Genomic DNA, 19838 nt, shown 5'->3' on the forward strand with positions numbered 1-19838 from the left:
CTTTAAGCCACGGGGCAAAGACAGGAAGTACAGCTGTGCTCAGCAGCAGCAGGAAATGAGCCTGAAAGGGCCATGGGCTGTCTGAGGCCACACATATGGCAGAAGAGCCCTGCTCTTGGCCCCTGTACTAGGTCCCACACTGCTTCTAGCTCTGACAGGGACCCCTTTGGGTCTGTTTGTGGGACAGCAAACTCTTTTTGTTTTTTTTCGAGACAGGGTTTCTCTGTAGCTTTGGAGCCTGTCCTGGAACTAGCTCTTGTAGCCCAGGCTGGCCTCGAACTCACAGAGATCCGCCTGCCTCTGCCTCCCAAGTGCTGGGATTAAAGGCGTGCGCCACTACCACCCGGCTTCAGTGGTCTGCTCTTAACACAGAATCCTGTCCTGGAAAGAATACCAAGGACTGCCCTCAGATCTCGCGGACACGGAGAGCACGGTGCACAGAGGCTAAGAAACTGGCTGTGCGCTCGTCACTCTCTGCTCCTGACTCCGATGTGCTGGGCCAGCGTCTCTAGCTCAACCACTGTGGTTTCCCCACGGGACTATAATCTGGATTGTGAGAGAAAATAAACTCCCTATGACAGCACACAAGGAGCTAAAATGAACTAAACACACAACAAACTAAAAGTTGCCAAGTGACACTTTTCTTTGGCACCTACTACTGGGATAATGAATGTTCAAAAGCACAGGCAGCGTGCCCAAGGGACACACGCCTGCATGATGCACACACGCCCCGTGACATGCAGCAGAAGCCCAGGAGCATACCAGGATGTCATGGAGCTCTTCTTCTCGCTGCGTCTTTTCTTTGAGTAGCTGCTGGAGCAGGTTGCTCAGTGCCCAGCGCTGCTCTGAGATCATCTCCTGCAACACAGAATCAGATCTGAGGCCACTGTGAGCTCTTGCCGTGGTCCCTACAGTGCAGCTCGGCATGGTCTGGGAACCTCACTAACTGAATCCGGAGGTACCGCCACACATGCGTGGCATTCACGTCTCCCCAAGCCCTCAACTCCCTTCTCTGTGGGCTTCAGGCCAGGCGTGGGACCCTAGTGATGACAATGGAGGGTTGGAAATGCCAAACAAAAGAAACGAGAAGCCACGGGTCTCCACTGACCACAGCACACAGTGGAGGTAGATGGCAAGAAGGGTCGATGAGGATCCTGGACGATGAGGGCACCGTATGGAGGTAAGGAGGCTACCACACATGCCAATTGCCCTGTGTTTGTGCCCACAGGGCAATCTTCTTGTCCTTGGAAACCCCATGGAGGTCCCAACAGCGAGCCCTGTGACTCAGATGGGCATGAAGCTGCCACTCAGTGGTGGCAGCTTCTCTGCGCAGCCCAGTTCCTCATCTGTATAATCATCAGAGGTTCACCAAGAACATTCTGATGGGCTGACAACACAGGCTAGCCATGAAAGATGGCTTCCACCTTAGAGAGGGGCCCGGTGGAAATAATGAGATCACCTAGCAATGTGGGTAGACCTAGGGGCAGTGCCTTCTCTGTACTGGAAGGTTGTGGGTCAGTTTAGACTCTCCTGGGCACCATGAGAGTGACAGATGGAAACTGCTCAGAAGCCTGGCACGTGCTCACACGCCATCCTTCCTTGTCCCTGTGTGAGTCCGGGGAGACCGAGGGAAGGGAGAGGAGTACCCCTTTTTATCATGTGCCAAGGCTGTATGGCCAGGCTGTGTGTGAGCCACAGCCAGGTCCCGGTGTCCAATCCAGACTGCTATGCGCCAATCCGTGCTGCCCTCTGGGGCCTGCGGGCTGCACCAGCTTCTGCTCACATGCCCTTGGGAGACCAGAACTCCCCTAACAGGGAACACCAGCCCAGAGAGTAGGACCTGCAGCCCGCTTGACCGCACAGCCACCAGCCCAGAGAGGGGAATGCAGATGGTGATGATGCCCAGCAGGCCTGGCAATGAAGCCGTCCTTCCTCTGACCCTCTTGCCCAGCATGAAGCTACCTTTAATCCTGGACCGTGTTGGCTCTTTTGGGCTGGAACTGCCCTGTGTGCTGGGGGAGCCCATTTCTGGGCCTGAGGAGCAGTCGCTCTGAGGTCAGGCGTATGGTGAGGGCGTTGTCTGGCTGGGAGCCTCACATACCTGAAGCATCTCTGTGTCCAGGGACTTCCTCTTTAACTCCAGCTGTGTCAGCTGCAGTAACTCGGTTTCTATTAGCCTAATCTAAACAGAAGATGAGACAGGGGCGTCGATTCGCAATCACCACGGTTCCCTCATGTGCTGCTGCTGCTGGCCAAGCAGGGACTCAGAAACCTTTGTCAGGAGGCTGGGTAGCCCCGGACAGAGCGGAACTCGTGGGCCTTAGGAGCTCACTGATGGGAATAAAAACAAGATGCCACTTCGCGGCTCTGGGAGGCCTGGACCATGGGTACATGTGTCTCGGTCAACACCACTGATGAAGAGCCCCGCACAGACAGGGCCCATCTCAGAGTGGGCACTGGGTGAAGGCCTGTGAGATGGAGAGGGGCTTCCTTCCTGGTCATCACTGGGCCCTTTATCTGTGGACTGTGGGACAATCACACTTTATCCATGCAGCTGTCAAGGGCGCTAGAGGGTGAGGGTTAGGGTTAGGGTGCAGTAATGAGCTGCAGTTTTCTGCTGGGCTGCAGCTGAGTCAGGTCGCCAGCAGAGGACAGGGAAACTGATGCTCAGCGTGGTGAAGTAACTGGTCCAAGGACACAAAGCAGATGGGCGAGAGACCATTTCCCTGGGATCTGCCAGCTCGGGGTCTGACGAGGAACAGGGTCACTGAGAATGTCTGGGGGCCACCACATGCTCTCAGACCCCACAACTGGTGACTTCTCAGCCAATGACCCTGAGGCCTCTTCCCACCCTAAGCCCCTGGCCCCACCAACCCTGGTCAGAGGAATGAGCTTCATGTCTGGCAATGTGGGATTGAAATTAAAGAGGGAGATTAAAAAAAAATTAAGTTGGTTTAGGTCAAACAAGAAAAGAAGAGAAATAAAAAGAAAAGACCATGCAAAATGTGAGGATTGGTGTGTAAACACAAAGTGATGTGTCTTCTCACAGCCTGACAGCTTGCAGCACCTCTGGCCCCAGCCCCACGAGGTCCAGCAGGCGCCCCGCCCAAAGCCACTTCACAGGTCAATAGTGAAGCCTGGGCGGGAGGGTGGCCTCATCCCTACCAGGCCAGAGTCCTTCCTCAGCAGATCTTAGGACCTGGCTGCCCAGTCAAGTGGGAATCCAACCCACCCCAAGAAGCCATTGCTCAGTCATTTTGAACTGATGGGGTAGTGGAGTCTGAGCTGGCCAGTTTCCCCAAGAGTCACGTTAGAATGGCCCTCTCTCCAGCCCATGGTTATGGAAACACACACTGTATTTGCCCAGCAGGCTCTGGCCGGGCTCTGGGATGAGGCCATCTCCAACGCTGTTCAAGTCACAAACCAACAGTCCACTGTTGGTTGTTGGGGAATAAAAGGTCTCCCAAGCAGAGGTCTCATGTGAGCAGCCAGTCAGGGACCGCGGCCCTGATGAGCCAGGTCTGCGTGCAGGAGCAGGACTGGAGGCCGCGCGCACTCACCTGGTTCCTGATTTGCCGATGTGCCAGGTCTTTCTTCACCTGGAGAGCCTCGAATGCAGCCTTCTGCATCACACTCTGCAAGACAGCACGCACAGACCACTGGCTGAGCTGTGCTCCCTGGCTCTCCCAAGGGTGCACACCAGCCTTGGGGAGCAACATCTACCTAAAAATCCTGGAAAGTGTGATTTTATGCGTCTGTGGAGACAGAAAAAATTCTTGTCTTTTTCCTTTTGACGCAGAGTCTATTAACTCAAGTTGGTTCTGAGTCCTGCCTCAATCGTCCCACCTCAGCCTCCTGAGAGGTGGAATTACAAGCAGGCTGCCACACCCAGTCGGAGAAGGAACGTTTTCCTTTTGGAGACAGGGTTTCTCTGTGTAGCCCTGGCTGTCCTAGTACTCACTCTGTAGCCCAGGCTGGCCTCGAACTCAAAATTTGAGCCAAGAGAGAGTTACAACAAAGAGAATAACCCCTAACGTGAAGGGAGGGGGGACAAATGAAATCCAAACTGATCAGGAAACTACGGCTAACGTCATACAAATCAGCAAACCTTGTCAACCTTAACTACGTGTAAACGGACCGCAACTTCCAATTAAAAATTGAAAAGGCTGTTGTCATCTGTAAGACAGACTCCTTCTCAGTAAAGATAGAACTGAATGGATGGAAACCAAGGGACCAACCAGGAAAAATCAGAATAGCACCAGCAGAAATGCTCACACCTGACAAAATAGACTCCGAGGCAAAACTAGTCCACATGGAGAAAACAAGGTCAGTATGTCAGCAAAAGGCCACTCTAGCAAGAGTAAGTGGTAATTTTAAGTACACTTAATTTCATAATATAACATTGTATATAAAGGAACAGACGGGTCCTGATAAAAGAGGAGGGTGACTTCTGTAATCTCTCTCATCAACAGAGAGGAGACCATCTGAACAAACACAACAGCAAAATCAACAAAGAAACTCCAGCGTTAAACTGAGCTGCAGTTCCGGAACCAGCCTGCGTGTTCACCAGCAGGTCACTGACAAAGACAGTGTGGTACACACATGGCAGGGTCTTATGCAGCCTAAAGGAGAACTGAACTGCTGGGCAGTGGTGGCGCACACTCCAAACCCTAGGGGGAGCAGAGACAGGCGGATCTCTGTGAGCTCAAGGCCAGCCTGGCCTACAGAGCGAGTTCCAGGACAGCTTGGGCTGTTACACAGAAAAACCCTGTCTCAAAAAAACAAGAAACAAAAACAAAACAAAAAGGAGAGTGATAAAACTGTGTTGTCTACAGAAGAGACGGGACTGGGGATCACAGTGCTAAGGGAAAGATAAATATCACGGTTTCCTCTTATGTGTGCACTCAGATTTAAATATGTATATAGTTCATACACATGTACCTATGAACGAGAGACATGAGAACAGAGAGGGACTATTTCACGGGGAAGAACCAGAGGGGGATGAGTGAACATAAGGGAAGCGCTTGGCAAACCTGCACTACAGCCGTGACAAAGCCATCATTTCCTACGCTACCCAAGGGCTGGCATCGTGCCCGCCACGTCTCCCAATGTCTTTCTTTTTTTTTTTTTTTCTGTTTTACTTATTTATTTTCATTTTTGAGACAGGGTCTCTCTGCCTTCCTGGCTGTCCTGGGACTAGCTATGTAGACCAGGCTGGCCCCAAACTCACAGAGCCACCAGTCTCTGCTTCCCCAGTGCTGGGATTAAAGGGGTGAGACACTTCACCCAGACTCTAATATTTATTTATTTTTTGAGGTGAGGTGGCCTCATGTAGCCCAGTCTGGTCTCAAACTTAAACGCCCTATGATGCTGAGGATGATCTTAAACTTCTGATCCTCTTGTCACTTCCCACACGACAGGATTGCAGGTGTGTGCTACCACACCGGTTCCTGAGGTGTTGGGAATGGAACCTTGGTCTGGGCATGCTAGGGAGTCTCTAGCCACTGAGCCACATGTCCAGTCCTGAACGCTGCATTCCCACAACAGAAGATGGCTTGCCTGTTTCTGCTGCCCATTTCATAGATGAGGACCTGCTTGTGACAGGTGCCACGTCTACCCAGATCTCTAGTCTCTCCTTAACCAGAGGCAGGTACCCTCCCTGAGAAACAGGGTCCTACAGACAGTAAATAATACCAATTTGGGAGAAGAAAGAGATTGGAGTTAGGAGGGAGGTGGATGGCTGAGCAGGGCTGAGCCGATATAAATACAAAGGAAAAGGCCATGACAAGCACAGGGAAGAGTCAGGGTCAGCTTCAGGGACCTAAATGACCACAGTGAGGCCCTTGCTTGATCCATTTCAGGCTCTGCCTGGCACCTTCTAAGCTTCAGCTTATGGAAGGCAGCAGTGAGAGCAGCAGTAGGTGCGGAGACAGGAGACAGGGCCCTGCCCAGCTCCCTGAGCCTGACACCCGTCAGTTCTGGGCACTAAGTCCTTAGGTTGAGCTCCCTAGTGGGATGAGTGTCCCCAGGGAGTAGAGCTAGGGACCAGGGCTATGCCTGGAGGCTCACGCGGTTCCTGGGTCGCACAGGAGGGTGCAGTCAGCCCCAGGCCAGCGCTCACCTCCTGAAGGATCTGGCTGATGGCTTTGCTCTGATCCATCTGCTGCCATGACAGAATCTGCTGGAATCGCTGGTCCATTTCGGCCATGCTGTCAGAAAACAGCACAGTCACTCACTGAGTATTCCCTGAGCACCTACTGTGTGCAGGGCACCTGGGAGGAGACCGAGACAAGCAACGACTGGCAGAGGGCAGGGTGCAGCCTCAAGAACATCAAGGAGGGTGGCAGAGCAGCGGGCGGGCAGAGAACCGCCCAGGCCCTCCGGTCCATCTCCTTCACGACCCCCCCCCCCCATGGATCCCGGCTCCTGCCCAACCACTTCTGGTGAGCCCTGGTGAGCCACTCCCTTCTGGAATGTTCCTCCCAGCATTTCCGCACTGGCTGTACTGTGTTCAGCCCTACACCCAGGCTGGCGACTGGCGCAGAGTTCACGATCTCGGGCTTCCCGCGCATCAAGATGGTAGCTTTGAGTTTCTTTCACATTAACTTTAAAAAGTTTCTTGATGTTTTTAAAACAAGATTTACTTGAGTGTTCTGCCTGCGTATGTGGAAGTGCACAGCATCTGTGCAGTGACCATCAGAACTGCAGTCATCGATGGGTGCTGCAAGCTGAACCCTGGTCCTCTACGGGAACAGCCAGGGCTTTCAATAGCCGAGTCATCGCTCTAGCCCTGTGACTGTGCATGCGCCCGTGCATGCACGCACGCACACGCGTGTTCTGAGACAGGGTCTCATGCGGCTCAAGTGGGTGCTGACTTCACTACGTAGTTCACTCTTGAACTCCTGATCTTCCTGCCTCTACTTACCAAGTGCTACAAGCATGTGCCAGCATGCCCGGCAAAGATTCGAATTTCTTGTTTGCTCCCCCAGAACCTCGGCTTTGACATACAGGGGGATGGATAACAGTTCCGTCTCCACAGACAGACAGATGGGCCGAGGGAGACGGCTGCACTCACTTCATCACTGCCTACCCCAGAGGTTGGCCATTCCCCGTCCTGACAGCACCGCCAAAGCTGGGATGGCTCAGTCTGGGACCCCCAGCCGACCCCCTCGGAGCCCGCACTTGGGAACACACGCTCCTCCTTACCTTACCTGGAACAGGCCTGCTGGACCAGGCTCTGCCTCTGAGACTCATAGGCCATCTGGACGAGCCGGCTCTTACAGCTCTCGGTCAGCATCTGCTGCATGGCAGCTGCAGAGAGAAGGCTGTGAGCTACAGAGACGGGGTGGCTGCTCTTGGGCTTCCTCGAGTAAGGACAGGCCCGGGGGCTGACCGGCTGAATAGCCTCTCTCTCTCTCTCTCTCTCTCTCTCTCTCTTTTTTTTCCAAGATGAGATTTCTCTGCTGATTTCTGGTTGTCCTGGAACTAGCTCTTGTAGAGCAGGCTGGCCTCCACCTCCTGAGTGCTGAGATTAAAGGCAGGTACCACCACCGCCTGGCTGGACAGTCATTCCTAAAGAAAGTCCCTCCCTCTTTCCTTCCTCCTTTGATAGTATTGCTAAATAGCCCAGACTGGCCTTGAACTCCCAATCTTCCTGCTTCAGCACTGAGTTCTGTGATTGCAGCTGAGTACCAGCACCCAGACCTAAAATATCTATATTGCTGGGTGCTGGTGGTGCAGGCCTTTAGTCCCAGTAGTTAGGAAGCAGAGGCAGGCAAATCTATGTGAGTTCTAGGCAGCCTGGTCTACAAAGCAAGTTCTAGGGCAGCCAGGACTACCTACACACACACACACACACACACACACACACACACACACACACACACACAAACCCTGCCTCAAAAAGCCAAACATAGTGGCCCCTTTGTTATTTTTTGTCGAATTAATTAAAACTTCAAAAAAAAATTATGTGTATAAGGTGTTCTGCTTTTGTGGCTTGTGCACCATGTACATGCAGTGACTGCAGAGGCCAGCAGAGGGTGCTGCATCCCCATGTACATGCAGTGACTGCGGAGGCCAGCAGAGGATGCTGCATCCCCATGTACATGCAGTGACTGCGGAGGCCAGCAGAGGGTGCTGCATCCCCATGTACATGCAGTGACTGCGGAGGCCAGCAGAGGGTGCTGCATCCCCCGGAATCGAGTTCCAGATGGTGGGTTGTGAGCTACCCAGAGGTGCTGCAATTAGAATTCAGGTCCTCTGGAAGAGCAGCCTATGTTCTTGACCACTCACTGGGCCAGCTCTCCAGCTCCCTTGTTGATTTTTTTTTCTAAGTTATAAAAGTTGGAAGGGGCCGGATGTGGCTCAGGGGTAGTGTGCTTGCCTAGCATGTGCTAGGCCCTGGGATCCAGCAAGGCAACAGCAAATGGGAGATTTGAAAGGCTGAAAACACAAAGCCCAGGATGCTGGTCCCATCTCTGGGAAACTAACTCAATAAACATCTGGTGATTCCCACAGTTGTTCTTTAACAAATGGTGACCTCTGACAGAGCTGTCTGTGACCTGAGCCTCTGCAGGTGTGGTGAGCACGTGTATAGCAAGTCTGGCACATAGAGGGCCCCCACCCCCCATGACAAAAGCCTCAAAGACGGGGACAGTCAATCTCCACTTTAACTGAGGACAGGCAGTGCGTTCACAGCCTTCCTGAGCCCATGGCTGCAAATTCTCCATGCTGGTCTGGACCAAGCCTTATCAGTGTGGACCTTGTGGAGCTCGGGGTCAACCGGGCACACCAGGAGGGGTAGGAGTGGCTGAGTGAGGCTGACCCCGGCTCTCAGCACAGAAGTCAGAGCAGCCAAATTTGTGACATGCTCAGGAAGGACAACATCAGATCCCCTGACAGTCCTGTGTAGTAGGCAGGTAACTGTCATTTTCTTCCACTCTATCGACAGGAAACCTGAGACTCAGACTCTAAGCTTGCCTGATCCCAGGGCCTGAGCTCCACGACAGACTTGGCTGCCCTTTGTCAGGGTGACACTCGGTACTCTCCACACGAGACTGACAGGAACAGTCTACCCACGAGCACCGCCCACAAAACCCCTCATCTCCCATGCTACAACTCACAGGCGATCTCACGTTGCCTCAGGTTCTCTGTCTCCTCCTGGGTTATGGACATCAACTGTTCCATTCTTATTCTAGGAAGAGAAAAAAGTACAAATCAAATTCATCCATTCATTCCAGCAAGAATCTTACCAGATAAACACTACCTCCTCCAGGGCACCTCTCTGATAGACCAATCCATGCTGCATGCCCAAAGCACCACACACATCTCCTTGAGCCTTAAAGGTGATTACTTCTTAGGACAGTGGGTCACCAACGTTAGAAGCCAATACCACGAACAAATGGGAAGGCGCCTAACATCCCGGGCCACTGAAAGACGCCGTCATCGGTTGTTGCTGGCGACTTCCGACAGTGGGGTACCTTACTGCACTGCCAAGAGGAACGTGAACTGACAACAGTCTGTGAGAAGCCGGAGTCTCCCCTGAACGCCTTTGCAGTTACCTCAAGAAGGGTTCACTTACAGTGTGGAGGGGGACATTAGCTTAAAAACAGCTTCAAACAAGGTGTTTATTCTGTTTTGTTTGTTCTGACGCGGAGTTTCTCTACTATGTAGCCCTGGCTGTTGTTTCTGCCTTCTAGAAGGTCTTAAAAATTACCATTTTATGCGCATAGGTCTTTTTCCTACATGTGCATCTGTGTTCCACATTCATGCCAAGTGTCCACAGAGGCCACAAGATGCTGCCAGATCCCCTGGACCTGGATTACAAATAGTTGTGAGCTGTCATGTGGGTGCTGGGGATTGAACCCAGGTCCTCTGGAGGAGCAGGTATCTCTTTAGCCTCCTACAAACAAGGTTTTGGGCACAAAACTACATGTATGACGTAAGAGGTGAAAAGATTTCAAGGTAACTTTACACACACACACACGCTGCACGCTGTGTGTGCTTTCCGTGTTCACATGCCAAGGGTGGCTCGGTCGATTAGCACCCTGCATGTTCCTGCGTGGGACTTAGTTCAAAGGCCTGGATCCTCTGAGAACGGGGCTGTCCTCTGGGCCTGCCCAGCCCAGCATCAGACATGGTCTGTCGCTAAGGGCTAAATGTGTGTTACCACTCAGTTGGGCCTCAGCAGGCACAGCTGGCCTGGGCAGGACATCCCCGGGGAGCACTCCGAAGATGCTCCTATGTGGTGAGGGCTGAGATGGCCAGGGAGAGGAGGCTCCCAGGAGAATCAGGAAAGCGCCCCAGCGACATCTCAGGGAGGGGCAGGCAACAGTGTCAGCCCTTCTTGCCATCATTTATGTTTCCTTCCTTCCCTCCCTCCCTCCCTCCCTCCCTCCTTCCTTTCTTCCTGTCCTTTAAAATATTATTTCCCCTTTTATTTGGACAGGCCTCACTCTGTAGCCTAGGCTAGCCTGGAACTTCCTATGTAGACCAGGTTGTCCCTGAGCTTGCGCTCCTCCTGAGTGCTAGGGTTACAGACATGTGCCACCACACTCAGTCTTGTGCGTGTGTTTATGTGCAAGCGAGCGTGTGCATGTGGGCAGAGGTCAAGGGTCAATGCTAGATGTCTCCCTGTGTCCCTCTCTACCTCATTTTTTGAGACAAGGTTTCTCATGGAACCTGAAGCTCATAAGCTTTGCCATGCTGACTGGTCAGGAGCTCTGACCTCCCAGTCCTGCAGCTACAGGATGCGCTGCCTGCTTGGGTTTTACGCAGACATTAAGGATGGTGTGAACTCAGGTCCTCATGCTGTGCAGGCAGCTCCGTATTGAGCCGTCTCTCGGTCCATTCCATGAATACTCACTATGTAGTAAGAACTGGCCTTGATCTCCTGATCCTTCTGAATTCCCCTTCACTTCCCTAACCCCTAACATTAGAATGACAGCCGTGTACCAAGCCTGACCTATTACTTTCCTGAAAACAAATGCGATGTACCTCAAAGGAGGCAGCTTAATAAATACCCAGGACAAAGAGAAAAACCAAAGGCCACCGCTCATACTTCCTGTCTATCATACACCCAGCGTTACCCCAGGGAGGGCTCCCTTTGTTTTCTACACGCAAAGCATCTGAAGAGCAATGCGTGTCCGTTCTGCTTTCAAGCTGCCCGTGTCTAGCAGGGAGGAATGCAATGGTCCCATGTGTTTGTGGGTTCCCTGTCTGCAGAGTCAACTGACCGCTGGTCAGTAATACCTGGAAAAATCTTGTGTCTGTACCGGTATGAGCATATTTCCCCACGATCTCCTAAGCAACGGAGCAGAGCTGCTATTCACATAGCATGCACTTCTTATCAGGTTATCAGGAAGCATGCCAAGCAGACAGGGAAATGTGTGAGGCCCCAGGCCAGCGCTTCTCAACCTTCCCGATGCTGCGGCCTCTTAACACAGCTCCTCATGCTGCAGTGACCCCAACCATAAAGATCATTTGGACTGCTACTTTATAACTGTAATTTTGCTACTGTTATGAATCAGAATGTAAGTATCTGTGCTTTCTGATGGTCTTAGGTGACCCCTGTAAAATGGTCATTCGACCCCTTGTTGTGACCCATAGGTTGAATATTTCCCTTTATTTGAGGGACTTGAGCAGCTGTGGTTTGAGGGACAAAAGTATCTTATTCTTTTTATTTCTACAAATGTGGATTTGTAAAAATTTTGTTCATTTATTTTGGTTTGGGACAGGGTCTCTCTATGTAGACCTGGGTGTTCTGGAACTCATTTTGTAGACTTAAGACATCTGATTGCCTCTGCCTCCTTAGTGCTGAGATTAAAAGCGTGCGCCACCACACCTGAACTAAATGTGAATTATTAAAAGTGTTTTATAGCTGATGGGCATTACAGATGCACCTTCATAATTCTGTTTCTCTCGAGAATGTACATATATTTTAAGAAACTAAAGAAGAGCTATTACTAACTAGATGCCAAGAGGTGACTCTTCTAGACTGCCGGAGACTTCACAGGACAAGGGAGGAGCCTATGCCCCCACCCCCCAGCCCCAGAGCAGGAAGCGCCCCAGGGAATCTGCTCCCCAGAGCAGGGAGCTTTCTCTAGGCACATGATCCCCGAGGTTCACTCACCTCTCATTCTCTAGCGATTTCAGGATCTCAGAACTCTTCTTCTGCCTGTGGAAAAACCAGAGATGGGCCCTGTGAACACCAGTGATGACACGCCCAGCCAAGCTGCACCTCCCAACAATGGCTGAGCTCACTACCCAGGAGCTCTGTTCTCGGGCAGTGAAAGCCTAGAAGGCTCTCCTGTGCCAAGAAGTGAAAGTACTTCTTAGGCAGCTGGATAAGGTGGTGTGGGCCTTTAATCCCTGCAGAGTAAGAGGCAGAGGCAGGAGGATCTCTGAGTTTGAGCCAACCTGGTCTACAGAGCATGTTCCAGGACAGCCAGGGCTGCACAAAGAAACTTGTCTTATAAAAATAAAACAATGGCCAGGCAGAGGTAGAGCACGCCTTTAATCCCTGCACTAGGGAGGCAGAGGCAAGAGGATCTCTGTGAGTTCGAGACCAGCCTGGTCTACATAGAGCTAGTGCCAGGACAGCCTCCAAAGCTACAGAGAAACCCTGTTTCAAAAAACCAAAAAAAAAAAAAAAAAAACAAAAACAAAACAAAACAAAAAAACCCAATGTGGGAACACATAGTGCTTGGCACAGAAGTGCCAGCCAAGTCTCCTTAGAAGAAAAGGACCTGAGGCACGGGAGAAGGAAGCCTGGGCTAGAGGAGCATGCGGCTATAGCCGTTTCTAGACTCTTCTGTGGTGGACCCTAACCAGATGTCTTCAGACACGGGATCTCTGCTCAGCTGCTCTCTCCAACCCCATCATGAACTGGCTTGGCGGTTCCTATGTAGGACAGTTTGCTCCCTACAGAGTGAGCGGCCACCCTCGGGCAACGGGCAACGCGGAAGCCAAATGCAGGAGCAGGCTGTCACTTTCACCCGCTAATATGTGGAAGGGGGCTGGGCCCAGTGTGGCTAAGTGCAGTTAACAGGCCTGTGACAGAGCCCCATTCTGTACCCCCAAATCAGAGCAGCGGAATCGCCTTCCTCGGACCCTAGCAGAGGAATGCTTGGGCCAGGGAAGACTGAGAGAAAGGACCCTGTCCCTCAGAGGCTATTCCGGGGGCTGGCGGGCCAGGACTGACCTCTGATTGTCCTGCAGGAGTCTCTGGATGCGGCTGGCGATGCTCTGCTCGCTCTGCTTCAGCTGCTCCCGCAGCTGCTGCCGTTCTGCGTCCAGGCAGCGCTGGCGCTCACTTAGGCCCTGCTCGAGCCGAGTCTGCTCCTGCAGTGGGGGAGACACAGGGCCACAGGTGCGGGCATTGTCAGGGTTTCGGCTGGAGGAAGTGGCGTTCCTGTCTCACTTTAGGCAGGCTCTCTGTGACCTTGGGCTGGTCCCTCCCTCCCCAGTAGGCATATTAGTGTCCACTGTGCCCAAGGAGGCTGGCCAGGATATCCAGTCAGGGCTGCCATTCCTGCATCCCAGGGATGGTGGGGCAGCTTAATCCCTGTTTGGCCATTTGGTGCCTCGGCCTACGCCAGGAGGCCACAGAGTTGGGGCATAGGCAGGCTGGCGTGTGGCCACGCACCTGCTTGACTGACTGAAGGATCTCGTCCTTGTGATTGTGGCTCTGCTGCAGCAGCTCGGCGTGCTCTCGCTGTCCAAGGTCCAGGCGCCGCTCAAACTCCAGCTTCTCCAGCATCTTCTGCTCCTGTGGGGACAAGATGCAGAGCCACAAGGGGCTGTCCTGCAAGTCTCCAAGGAGCTGCCATCCTCCAGAAAAAAAGAGGCAGGGAGGGCTTTTACCTTTCGCTTCTCGTAGTCAGAGAACCGGTTCTGGGGAGAGAAGAGCCAGAGGTGAGGAAGGGTGGTGGGCGCGGTTCCCACTGGCCCAGCCAGCCTGCTTCACTGGCACGAAGAGATGGAAGGATGAGAACCCATAAAGGGGCCTGGGGGGCTCCAGCGTGAGAACCTCTGTACGTTTGACACACATACACACACAAAATAATAGATTTTTTAAAGTTCAAGGTTATCCTTAGATACCTATTAAACAATTAGTAAGATAAGATGAAAATGGAAGAGTGCAGAGAGTTCCAGGTGGGAATGGCTTGCCCTAAGACGCTGGGCCAAGGGACATGGTTTGTCCAGGGAACAGAGAGGAGACCTGGACAGCTGATGTGGTGAGCTGGTGGCCTGGACAGCTGAGGTAGCTGGGTCTGTGGGTCTGAATGGAGAAATCCGTAGCTACAGCTCTGAACACCTTATGCCAGCAGCCCTCATAGAACAGCCACACAGGTACGCCCCTGCTGGCAGCAAATCTCACCTGCCAATCAGCCGCCTCCCTGGAGAATCTGTTTATGGCTCCATCGGGGCTGTCCTGGGAGTTCTCAGCTCCATCCTGCTCCAGGACTGGCAGTAGGTACTGAGAAGGAGGGTAGTATTCCAATCCTGACTCTACGGGAGAAGGGGCACAGGCTGGTCAGGAGCACCCCGCTGCTTGCTCCTGTGCCCTCACTCTCGTCCTCCCTCCGCCACTGAAGCCACCTTGCTGGCTCAGTTCACTCTCAAACTCCCAAGGCTGGGCCTCGCTGCTGTCTAGTTATTATTGTCCAACGTCAGACCTGGAGACACAGGCTTATAACCCTAACCACTCAGAAACCAGGGTGGCCGGGCGGTGGTGGCGCACGCCTTTAATCCCAGCACTCGGGAGGCAGAGGCAGGCGGATCTCTGTGAGTTCAAGACCAGCCTGGTCTACAAGAGCTAGTTCCAGGACAGGCCCCAAAGTTACAGAGGAACCCTGTCTTGAAAAAGAAAAGAAACCAGGGTGACCACTAGTTCTAAGCCTATCAGGGTTACAGAGCAAGTTCAAGGCCAGTGTGAGTTACTTAGTAAGACCCTCTCTCAAAATGAAAACATACAAAGGGTTGGGATAGACTGAGTGGTAGAGCCCTTGCCTAGCATGTGTGCCGGCCCTGGTTCAACCCCCTAGGGAGGAAAAAATATGATGTCATGTATTTGAGTTCTGTAGTCAGCATACGCAAAGTTACTGCTTTATTTTTGTGTCTATTTATATACGCATTAGAGGATCTTAAAACATTCTTGGGTACTGAGAGTCTCAGTAGGTAGCCCAGGCTGGCCTCAAGCTCACAATCTTCCTTCTGTTTCCCCAAAGAGTAAACTATTTACCCAGAAAAAAATTTTTTCCTTTATTTTAGCGGCCAGGAACTGAAGCCAGAGCCTCAGGCACGCTAGCAAGTGCCCCAGCAGAGCCTGAAGCAGATTTAAGGCGAACACACCCTTACAAGCAGCGCTGGCTGGGACACAGGACCTGCCAGGTACAAGCACACGTCCTGTGCCTGGCTTTTCTCCCTTTACTCCGGCAGAGACACTTCTCTGAGTGGTAGAGCCCTCTGCCGTCGGCAGAGTTTGTTCTTTCAATGCTGTGTGCTTCTCACATGTGAGAACCATTCACTCATTCTCCCACTGCTATGGGGACAGCGCTGCCGTGGGCATCTGGGGACAACATGGCTGCTCTTTCTGTTGGGCGAACACCTAGTCAGGGAACTAACTGAGCTGGGGACCTGGATGTTCAGCTTGAACACACACTGACAACATACAATGAGGGAGAGGGAGAGAGACGGGGTCTTGCTACGTAGCTCATGCTAACCTTGAACTCACTACGTAACCCAGGCTGGTCCAGGACTGACCCTGATCTCCGGGCATCACTTTCTGAGTCCTCATACCTAGCTGTAATTTCTGAGCTATTATTTGTCTGGAGATGGGGACTCCAGCACTACTACAGACCTGATTCTACCTCTGGAATGCTCAGATTAGGGGTTTATGACTACATGCACATTATGTGGTATTGGGGTCCAACTTAGGGCTTCACGTTTAAGAGGCCAGCACGTGACAGCTGAGTCACTTTCCCAGCTTCTGGAGACACCTTGAACTGGAGTTCAGCTTTTTTTTTTTTTTTCCTGAAGACTCAGGCCAGCAGGTCTGGGATCATTTGCATACTGATAAGATCAGCCTTTAATTCTCTTTGCACTGCACCTCACTGCTTGTGAATAATTCAGACAAGAGGCTTGCTCTGAGGACCCACAGGGGACAGGAACCACGCTGACAGGTGCAACAGCCCAAAGCTGCTCCCTTCTGGTGCCCAGGCCACCAGGGTCTGCCTAGCCTGTCCTCCTTCCTCTAGTTCTTACTTTATAAAACCCGGTCTCCATAGTACCTCAGGTTCCCCTCCCTTCCTCTAGGTCCCTTAGCCCTTACCTCTTCTGCTAGAAACACTGTCTCTTCTCTTGGCCCTAGCTCCCTGCTCCAGTGCCAGCCAAGTTGCTTTCTCAGACAGGCCTTCCCCAGCCCTAACCTAAGCCAGATGCCTGAGCCTAATCTCTCCTGAGTTCAGCCTGGTGCTTCCATCTCTGTGCGATGCCCCCTAGCCTTCCTGAGCTTAGCCTGGTGCTTCCATCTCTGTGTGATGCCTGACCCTAGCCTTCCTGAGCTCAGCCTGGTGCTTCGATCTCTGTGCGATGCCTGACCCTAGCCTTCCTGAGCTCAGCCTGGTGTTTCGATCTCTGTGCCATGCTTCATTGGACATGCTGCCCTCACTGGACGCTGACCGCTGACCAGGCAGTTTGTACCACCTGGTCTCAGCTGGTCCCCAGCCTGTGACAAGGGATGGTCATGGGGTGGGGGGAGAGCAGAGGTGGCTGCCTTTACCTTTGCAAAGGAACTGCTGCACGGCCGCAGTGCCAGCACCACACACCTCTGGCGGGGGGTAGACCATGGACGTGGCATCAAGGCTCAGCGTCTGTGGGCACAGGGAACCCCTTTACTGTGTATACCACGTCACCCACCACCCAGCACGGTTGAAAGTCGCTTGGTTTTGCTGTCTCCCCTGCCTCCTAGGGGCACCACTACTCACCACTGTGGTAGCTTGAGTGTGGACTCTGGGCCACGCTGTCCAGCATGGTGGCTGAGAGTCACGTGTGGCCATTTGCATTTCTTGAGTTGTGTGTACATGCTTGGGTGTACACATATGTGTGTGTGTGTGTGTATGTGTGTGTGGAGGGACAGAGGATAAGCCTGAGTGTTGTTCATTAGGAACCACTCACTGGCCTGGAACTTGGTAAGATGGCTAGCAAGGCCCAGGGACCTGCCATCTCTGCATCCCAGGGCTGGGATTGCAGGTGTGTGGCTCTAGGACTGAGATCAGGTCCTTTGCGAGCACTTTCCCCACTGAGTCATGGCCCAGGCTGCATTGGAACCTGTGATCCTCCTGCCTCTGCCTCCCAAGTGTCAAGATTACAGGTGCACAGCAACCTTAATTTCAGTTTTAATTAGTAAAGGCCACCTTGATGTGGGAAGGTCATTTGTCAATCTGTTGTTTCATCGGTTAATCAATAAAGAAAACTGCTTGGTCTGATAGGTCAGAAAATTAGGTAGGTGGAGTAGACAGAACAGAATGCTGGGAAGAAGGGAAGTGAGCCAGACGCCATGCCTCTCCTCTCTGGTCAGATGCAATGGAGCAAGCTGCCAGGTCAGACATGCTGAATCTTTCCCAGTAAGACACCACCTCGTGATGCTACAAAGATTACTAAATATGGGTTAAGCAAGATATGAGAGTTAGCCAAGAAGAGGCTAGATATAATGGACCAGGCAGTGTTTAAATGAATCGAGCTTGTGTGTTGTTATTTCGGGGCATAAGCTAGCCAGGCGGCCAGGAGCCGGGTAGCAGGAACACAGTCCACCGCTCCTTCTACACCACCTTGGCTATATGGATACATGCCAGCTTGGGGGCCCCCAGTGGCTGCACAGATGACAGCATTTCTATTACCTGCAGGGGGATTCTGCCTCTTGAGAGACACTTGGCCTTCAAGCCCAGCACAGCATAGCCTGCTGTGCACCCTAAACAGGTCGCTTGGCTTAACTCCCTCAGTGTCACACAGGCGTGGTGTCCCTGATTTGACGGGATGTATGGTAGGTAATGGCACAGCATTTGAATGGAGTTGGCACACAATATGGTCTCGTTGACAATGCCTGAGCTCTCACCCTGAAAAAAGTCTGTCCAGGGGGCCAAGAGGCTCCCACGAGTTTTTTAAAGGAGCAGCCGGGCAATGAGTCCCATCTGATCTTCTGCTGCAGTGTTGGGGCTCAGGCACGCTAGACAAGTGCTCCCCCACTGAAGCACAGCCTCAGTCCCTCAGGGCTCCAGTATCTTAGGATAGAATCAGGGCCCGAGCAACTGTAAAGCACATGACTTTTTACCTGGGAATTAATAAAGACTCAACAACACCATTCAATTCTGTGGTGGCACCAGCCACATCCCAAACGCTCAAGAGATGAACACGGCCACCAAATCGGGCAGCACAGTCAGTAGAAACACCCATGGCTACAGAAGGTTCTCCCAAGGGACAGAGAACAGAGCTGGCTGAGCACACTGTGCTTCACCACCATGTGAGGGGCAACACAGATGTGCTGTCTCTGTCCAGCTGCCACCTTCCCAGACACCTCTGCTCTGCAGTCTGGCTTGACAGAGGTTATTCACCAAGATCTGGGGAGTTCTGGGATGCTCAGACAAGCTGTCAACACTGCGACAGATAAGTCCCTATTCCAGACACTGAGCTTTACATGTGAGGCCATAGGGTTGTTTCAGAGGCTGTAATGTCCAATCCCATCTATGGAGCTGTGTGCCCCAGTTTCTTCATCGGCAAAGTCATAACAGGACATGCCTCACGGGGGTGTGGGGGTCTGGGAGTTGGCACAGGCCCAGTCTCAGACAGTGCCAATGAGGGGCTGGGGAGGTGGTTCAGTTGTAGAGCGAAGCCCTGGGTTTGATACCTGGCACCACACAAACTGAGTGTATTGGTGCACATCTGTAATCTCAGCAAGTGGAGGCAGGAGGATCAAAGAGTTCCATCCTCAGCTACAAAGTAAATTCAAGGTCAGCCTGGATTACACAAAACTTTATCTCAAAAAACGTGCAAGGGCTGGAGAGATGGCTCAGAGGTTAAGAGCATTGCCGGTTCTTCCAAAGGTCCTGAGTTCAATTCCCAGGAACCACATGGTGGCTCACAACCATCTGTAATGAGGTCTGGTGCCCTCTTCTGGCCTGCAGGCATGCATGTAGACAGAATATTGTATACATAATAAGTAAATAAATAAATAAATATTTAAAAAAAAAAAAACGTGCAAAAGTGCCTGAGGAGCAACAAGCCACCCTGTCAGGACCAAGAGCCCACTGTCCCCGAGTGGGCCACCTAGTGCTGGCGTCTGTGGTGGGTTTGCTGTGTCCCTGCTTTATACACTGAAGTCTTAATTCTGAAGACTCCAGACTTCACATTTAGAGCCAGGCTGGACCAATCTGACTGGTGTCCTTTGAGAAAGAGGAGATTTGACAGACATCCAGACAGAGGATGGGCACAGGATGGACAGCACCTGCAGCTAGAAGCCTTAAAGGAACCCACCGTGTCGACACTGGGATCTTAGATTCTCATGCAGACTGCAAGGACACAGACTCCTCTGGTGTGTGTAGCTTCCTCATTTACCCCGAGGTGACTCATGGGGTCCCAGGACATTCTCACCCTACCCACCTGTGCTCTGACGAGATCCACTTTCCACACCGAGCCCAGATCTCCACCTTGCCTCTGTTCCACGCCCAGCTTTCCTGTTCATCGCCCGTTCTAGCCCCTCTTCGTTCTGCTCTTCCACTGAATGCTCCCAAGTCCATGGCTATGTCCCAACTCTCCCTCTTCTTCAAATCAGGCTCCAAGGC

The 19838-nt window shown here is 52.4% G+C and overlaps 1 protein-coding gene across 3 annotated transcripts in view; it reads right to left on the reverse strand.

Moving 5' to 3' along the window:
• Lrsam1 (leucine rich repeat and sterile alpha motif containing 1) overlaps positions 1-19838 on the reverse strand; it is a 35155-nt gene that overhangs the window by 5105 nt on the left and 10212 nt on the right. For 2 of the 3 annotated variants that reach the window (XM_041674232.1, XM_041674231.1), the window contains 12 exons: positions 16784-16874; positions 14381-14511; positions 13864-13893; positions 13646-13768; positions 13202-13341; positions 12131-12175; positions 9123-9193; positions 7212-7311; positions 6122-6209; positions 3561-3635; positions 2102-2182; positions 763-858 (listed from right to left, as the gene is read on the reverse strand). In XM_041674232.1, coding sequence (XP_041530166.1) covers positions 763-858; positions 2102-2182; positions 3561-3635; positions 6122-6209; positions 7212-7311; positions 9123-9193; positions 12131-12175; positions 13202-13341; positions 13646-13768; positions 13864-13893; positions 14381-14511; positions 16784-16874 — 1071 coding nt within the window. The remainder of the gene's footprint in view (positions 1-762; positions 859-2101; positions 2183-3560; positions 3636-6121; positions 6210-7211; positions 7312-9122; positions 9194-12130; positions 12176-13201; positions 13342-13645; positions 13769-13863; positions 13894-14380; positions 14512-16783; positions 16875-19838) is intronic. The other variant, XM_041674233.1, reaches the window with a different exon arrangement.

This window comes from Microtus oregoni, unplaced genomic scaffold (assembly GCF_018167655.1).
Source record: "Microtus oregoni isolate MIOR12 unplaced genomic scaffold, Mior012 000025F_ref0000491, whole genome shotgun sequence".
NCBI classification, from domain to species: Eukaryota; Metazoa; Chordata; class Mammalia; order Rodentia; family Cricetidae; genus Microtus; species Microtus oregoni.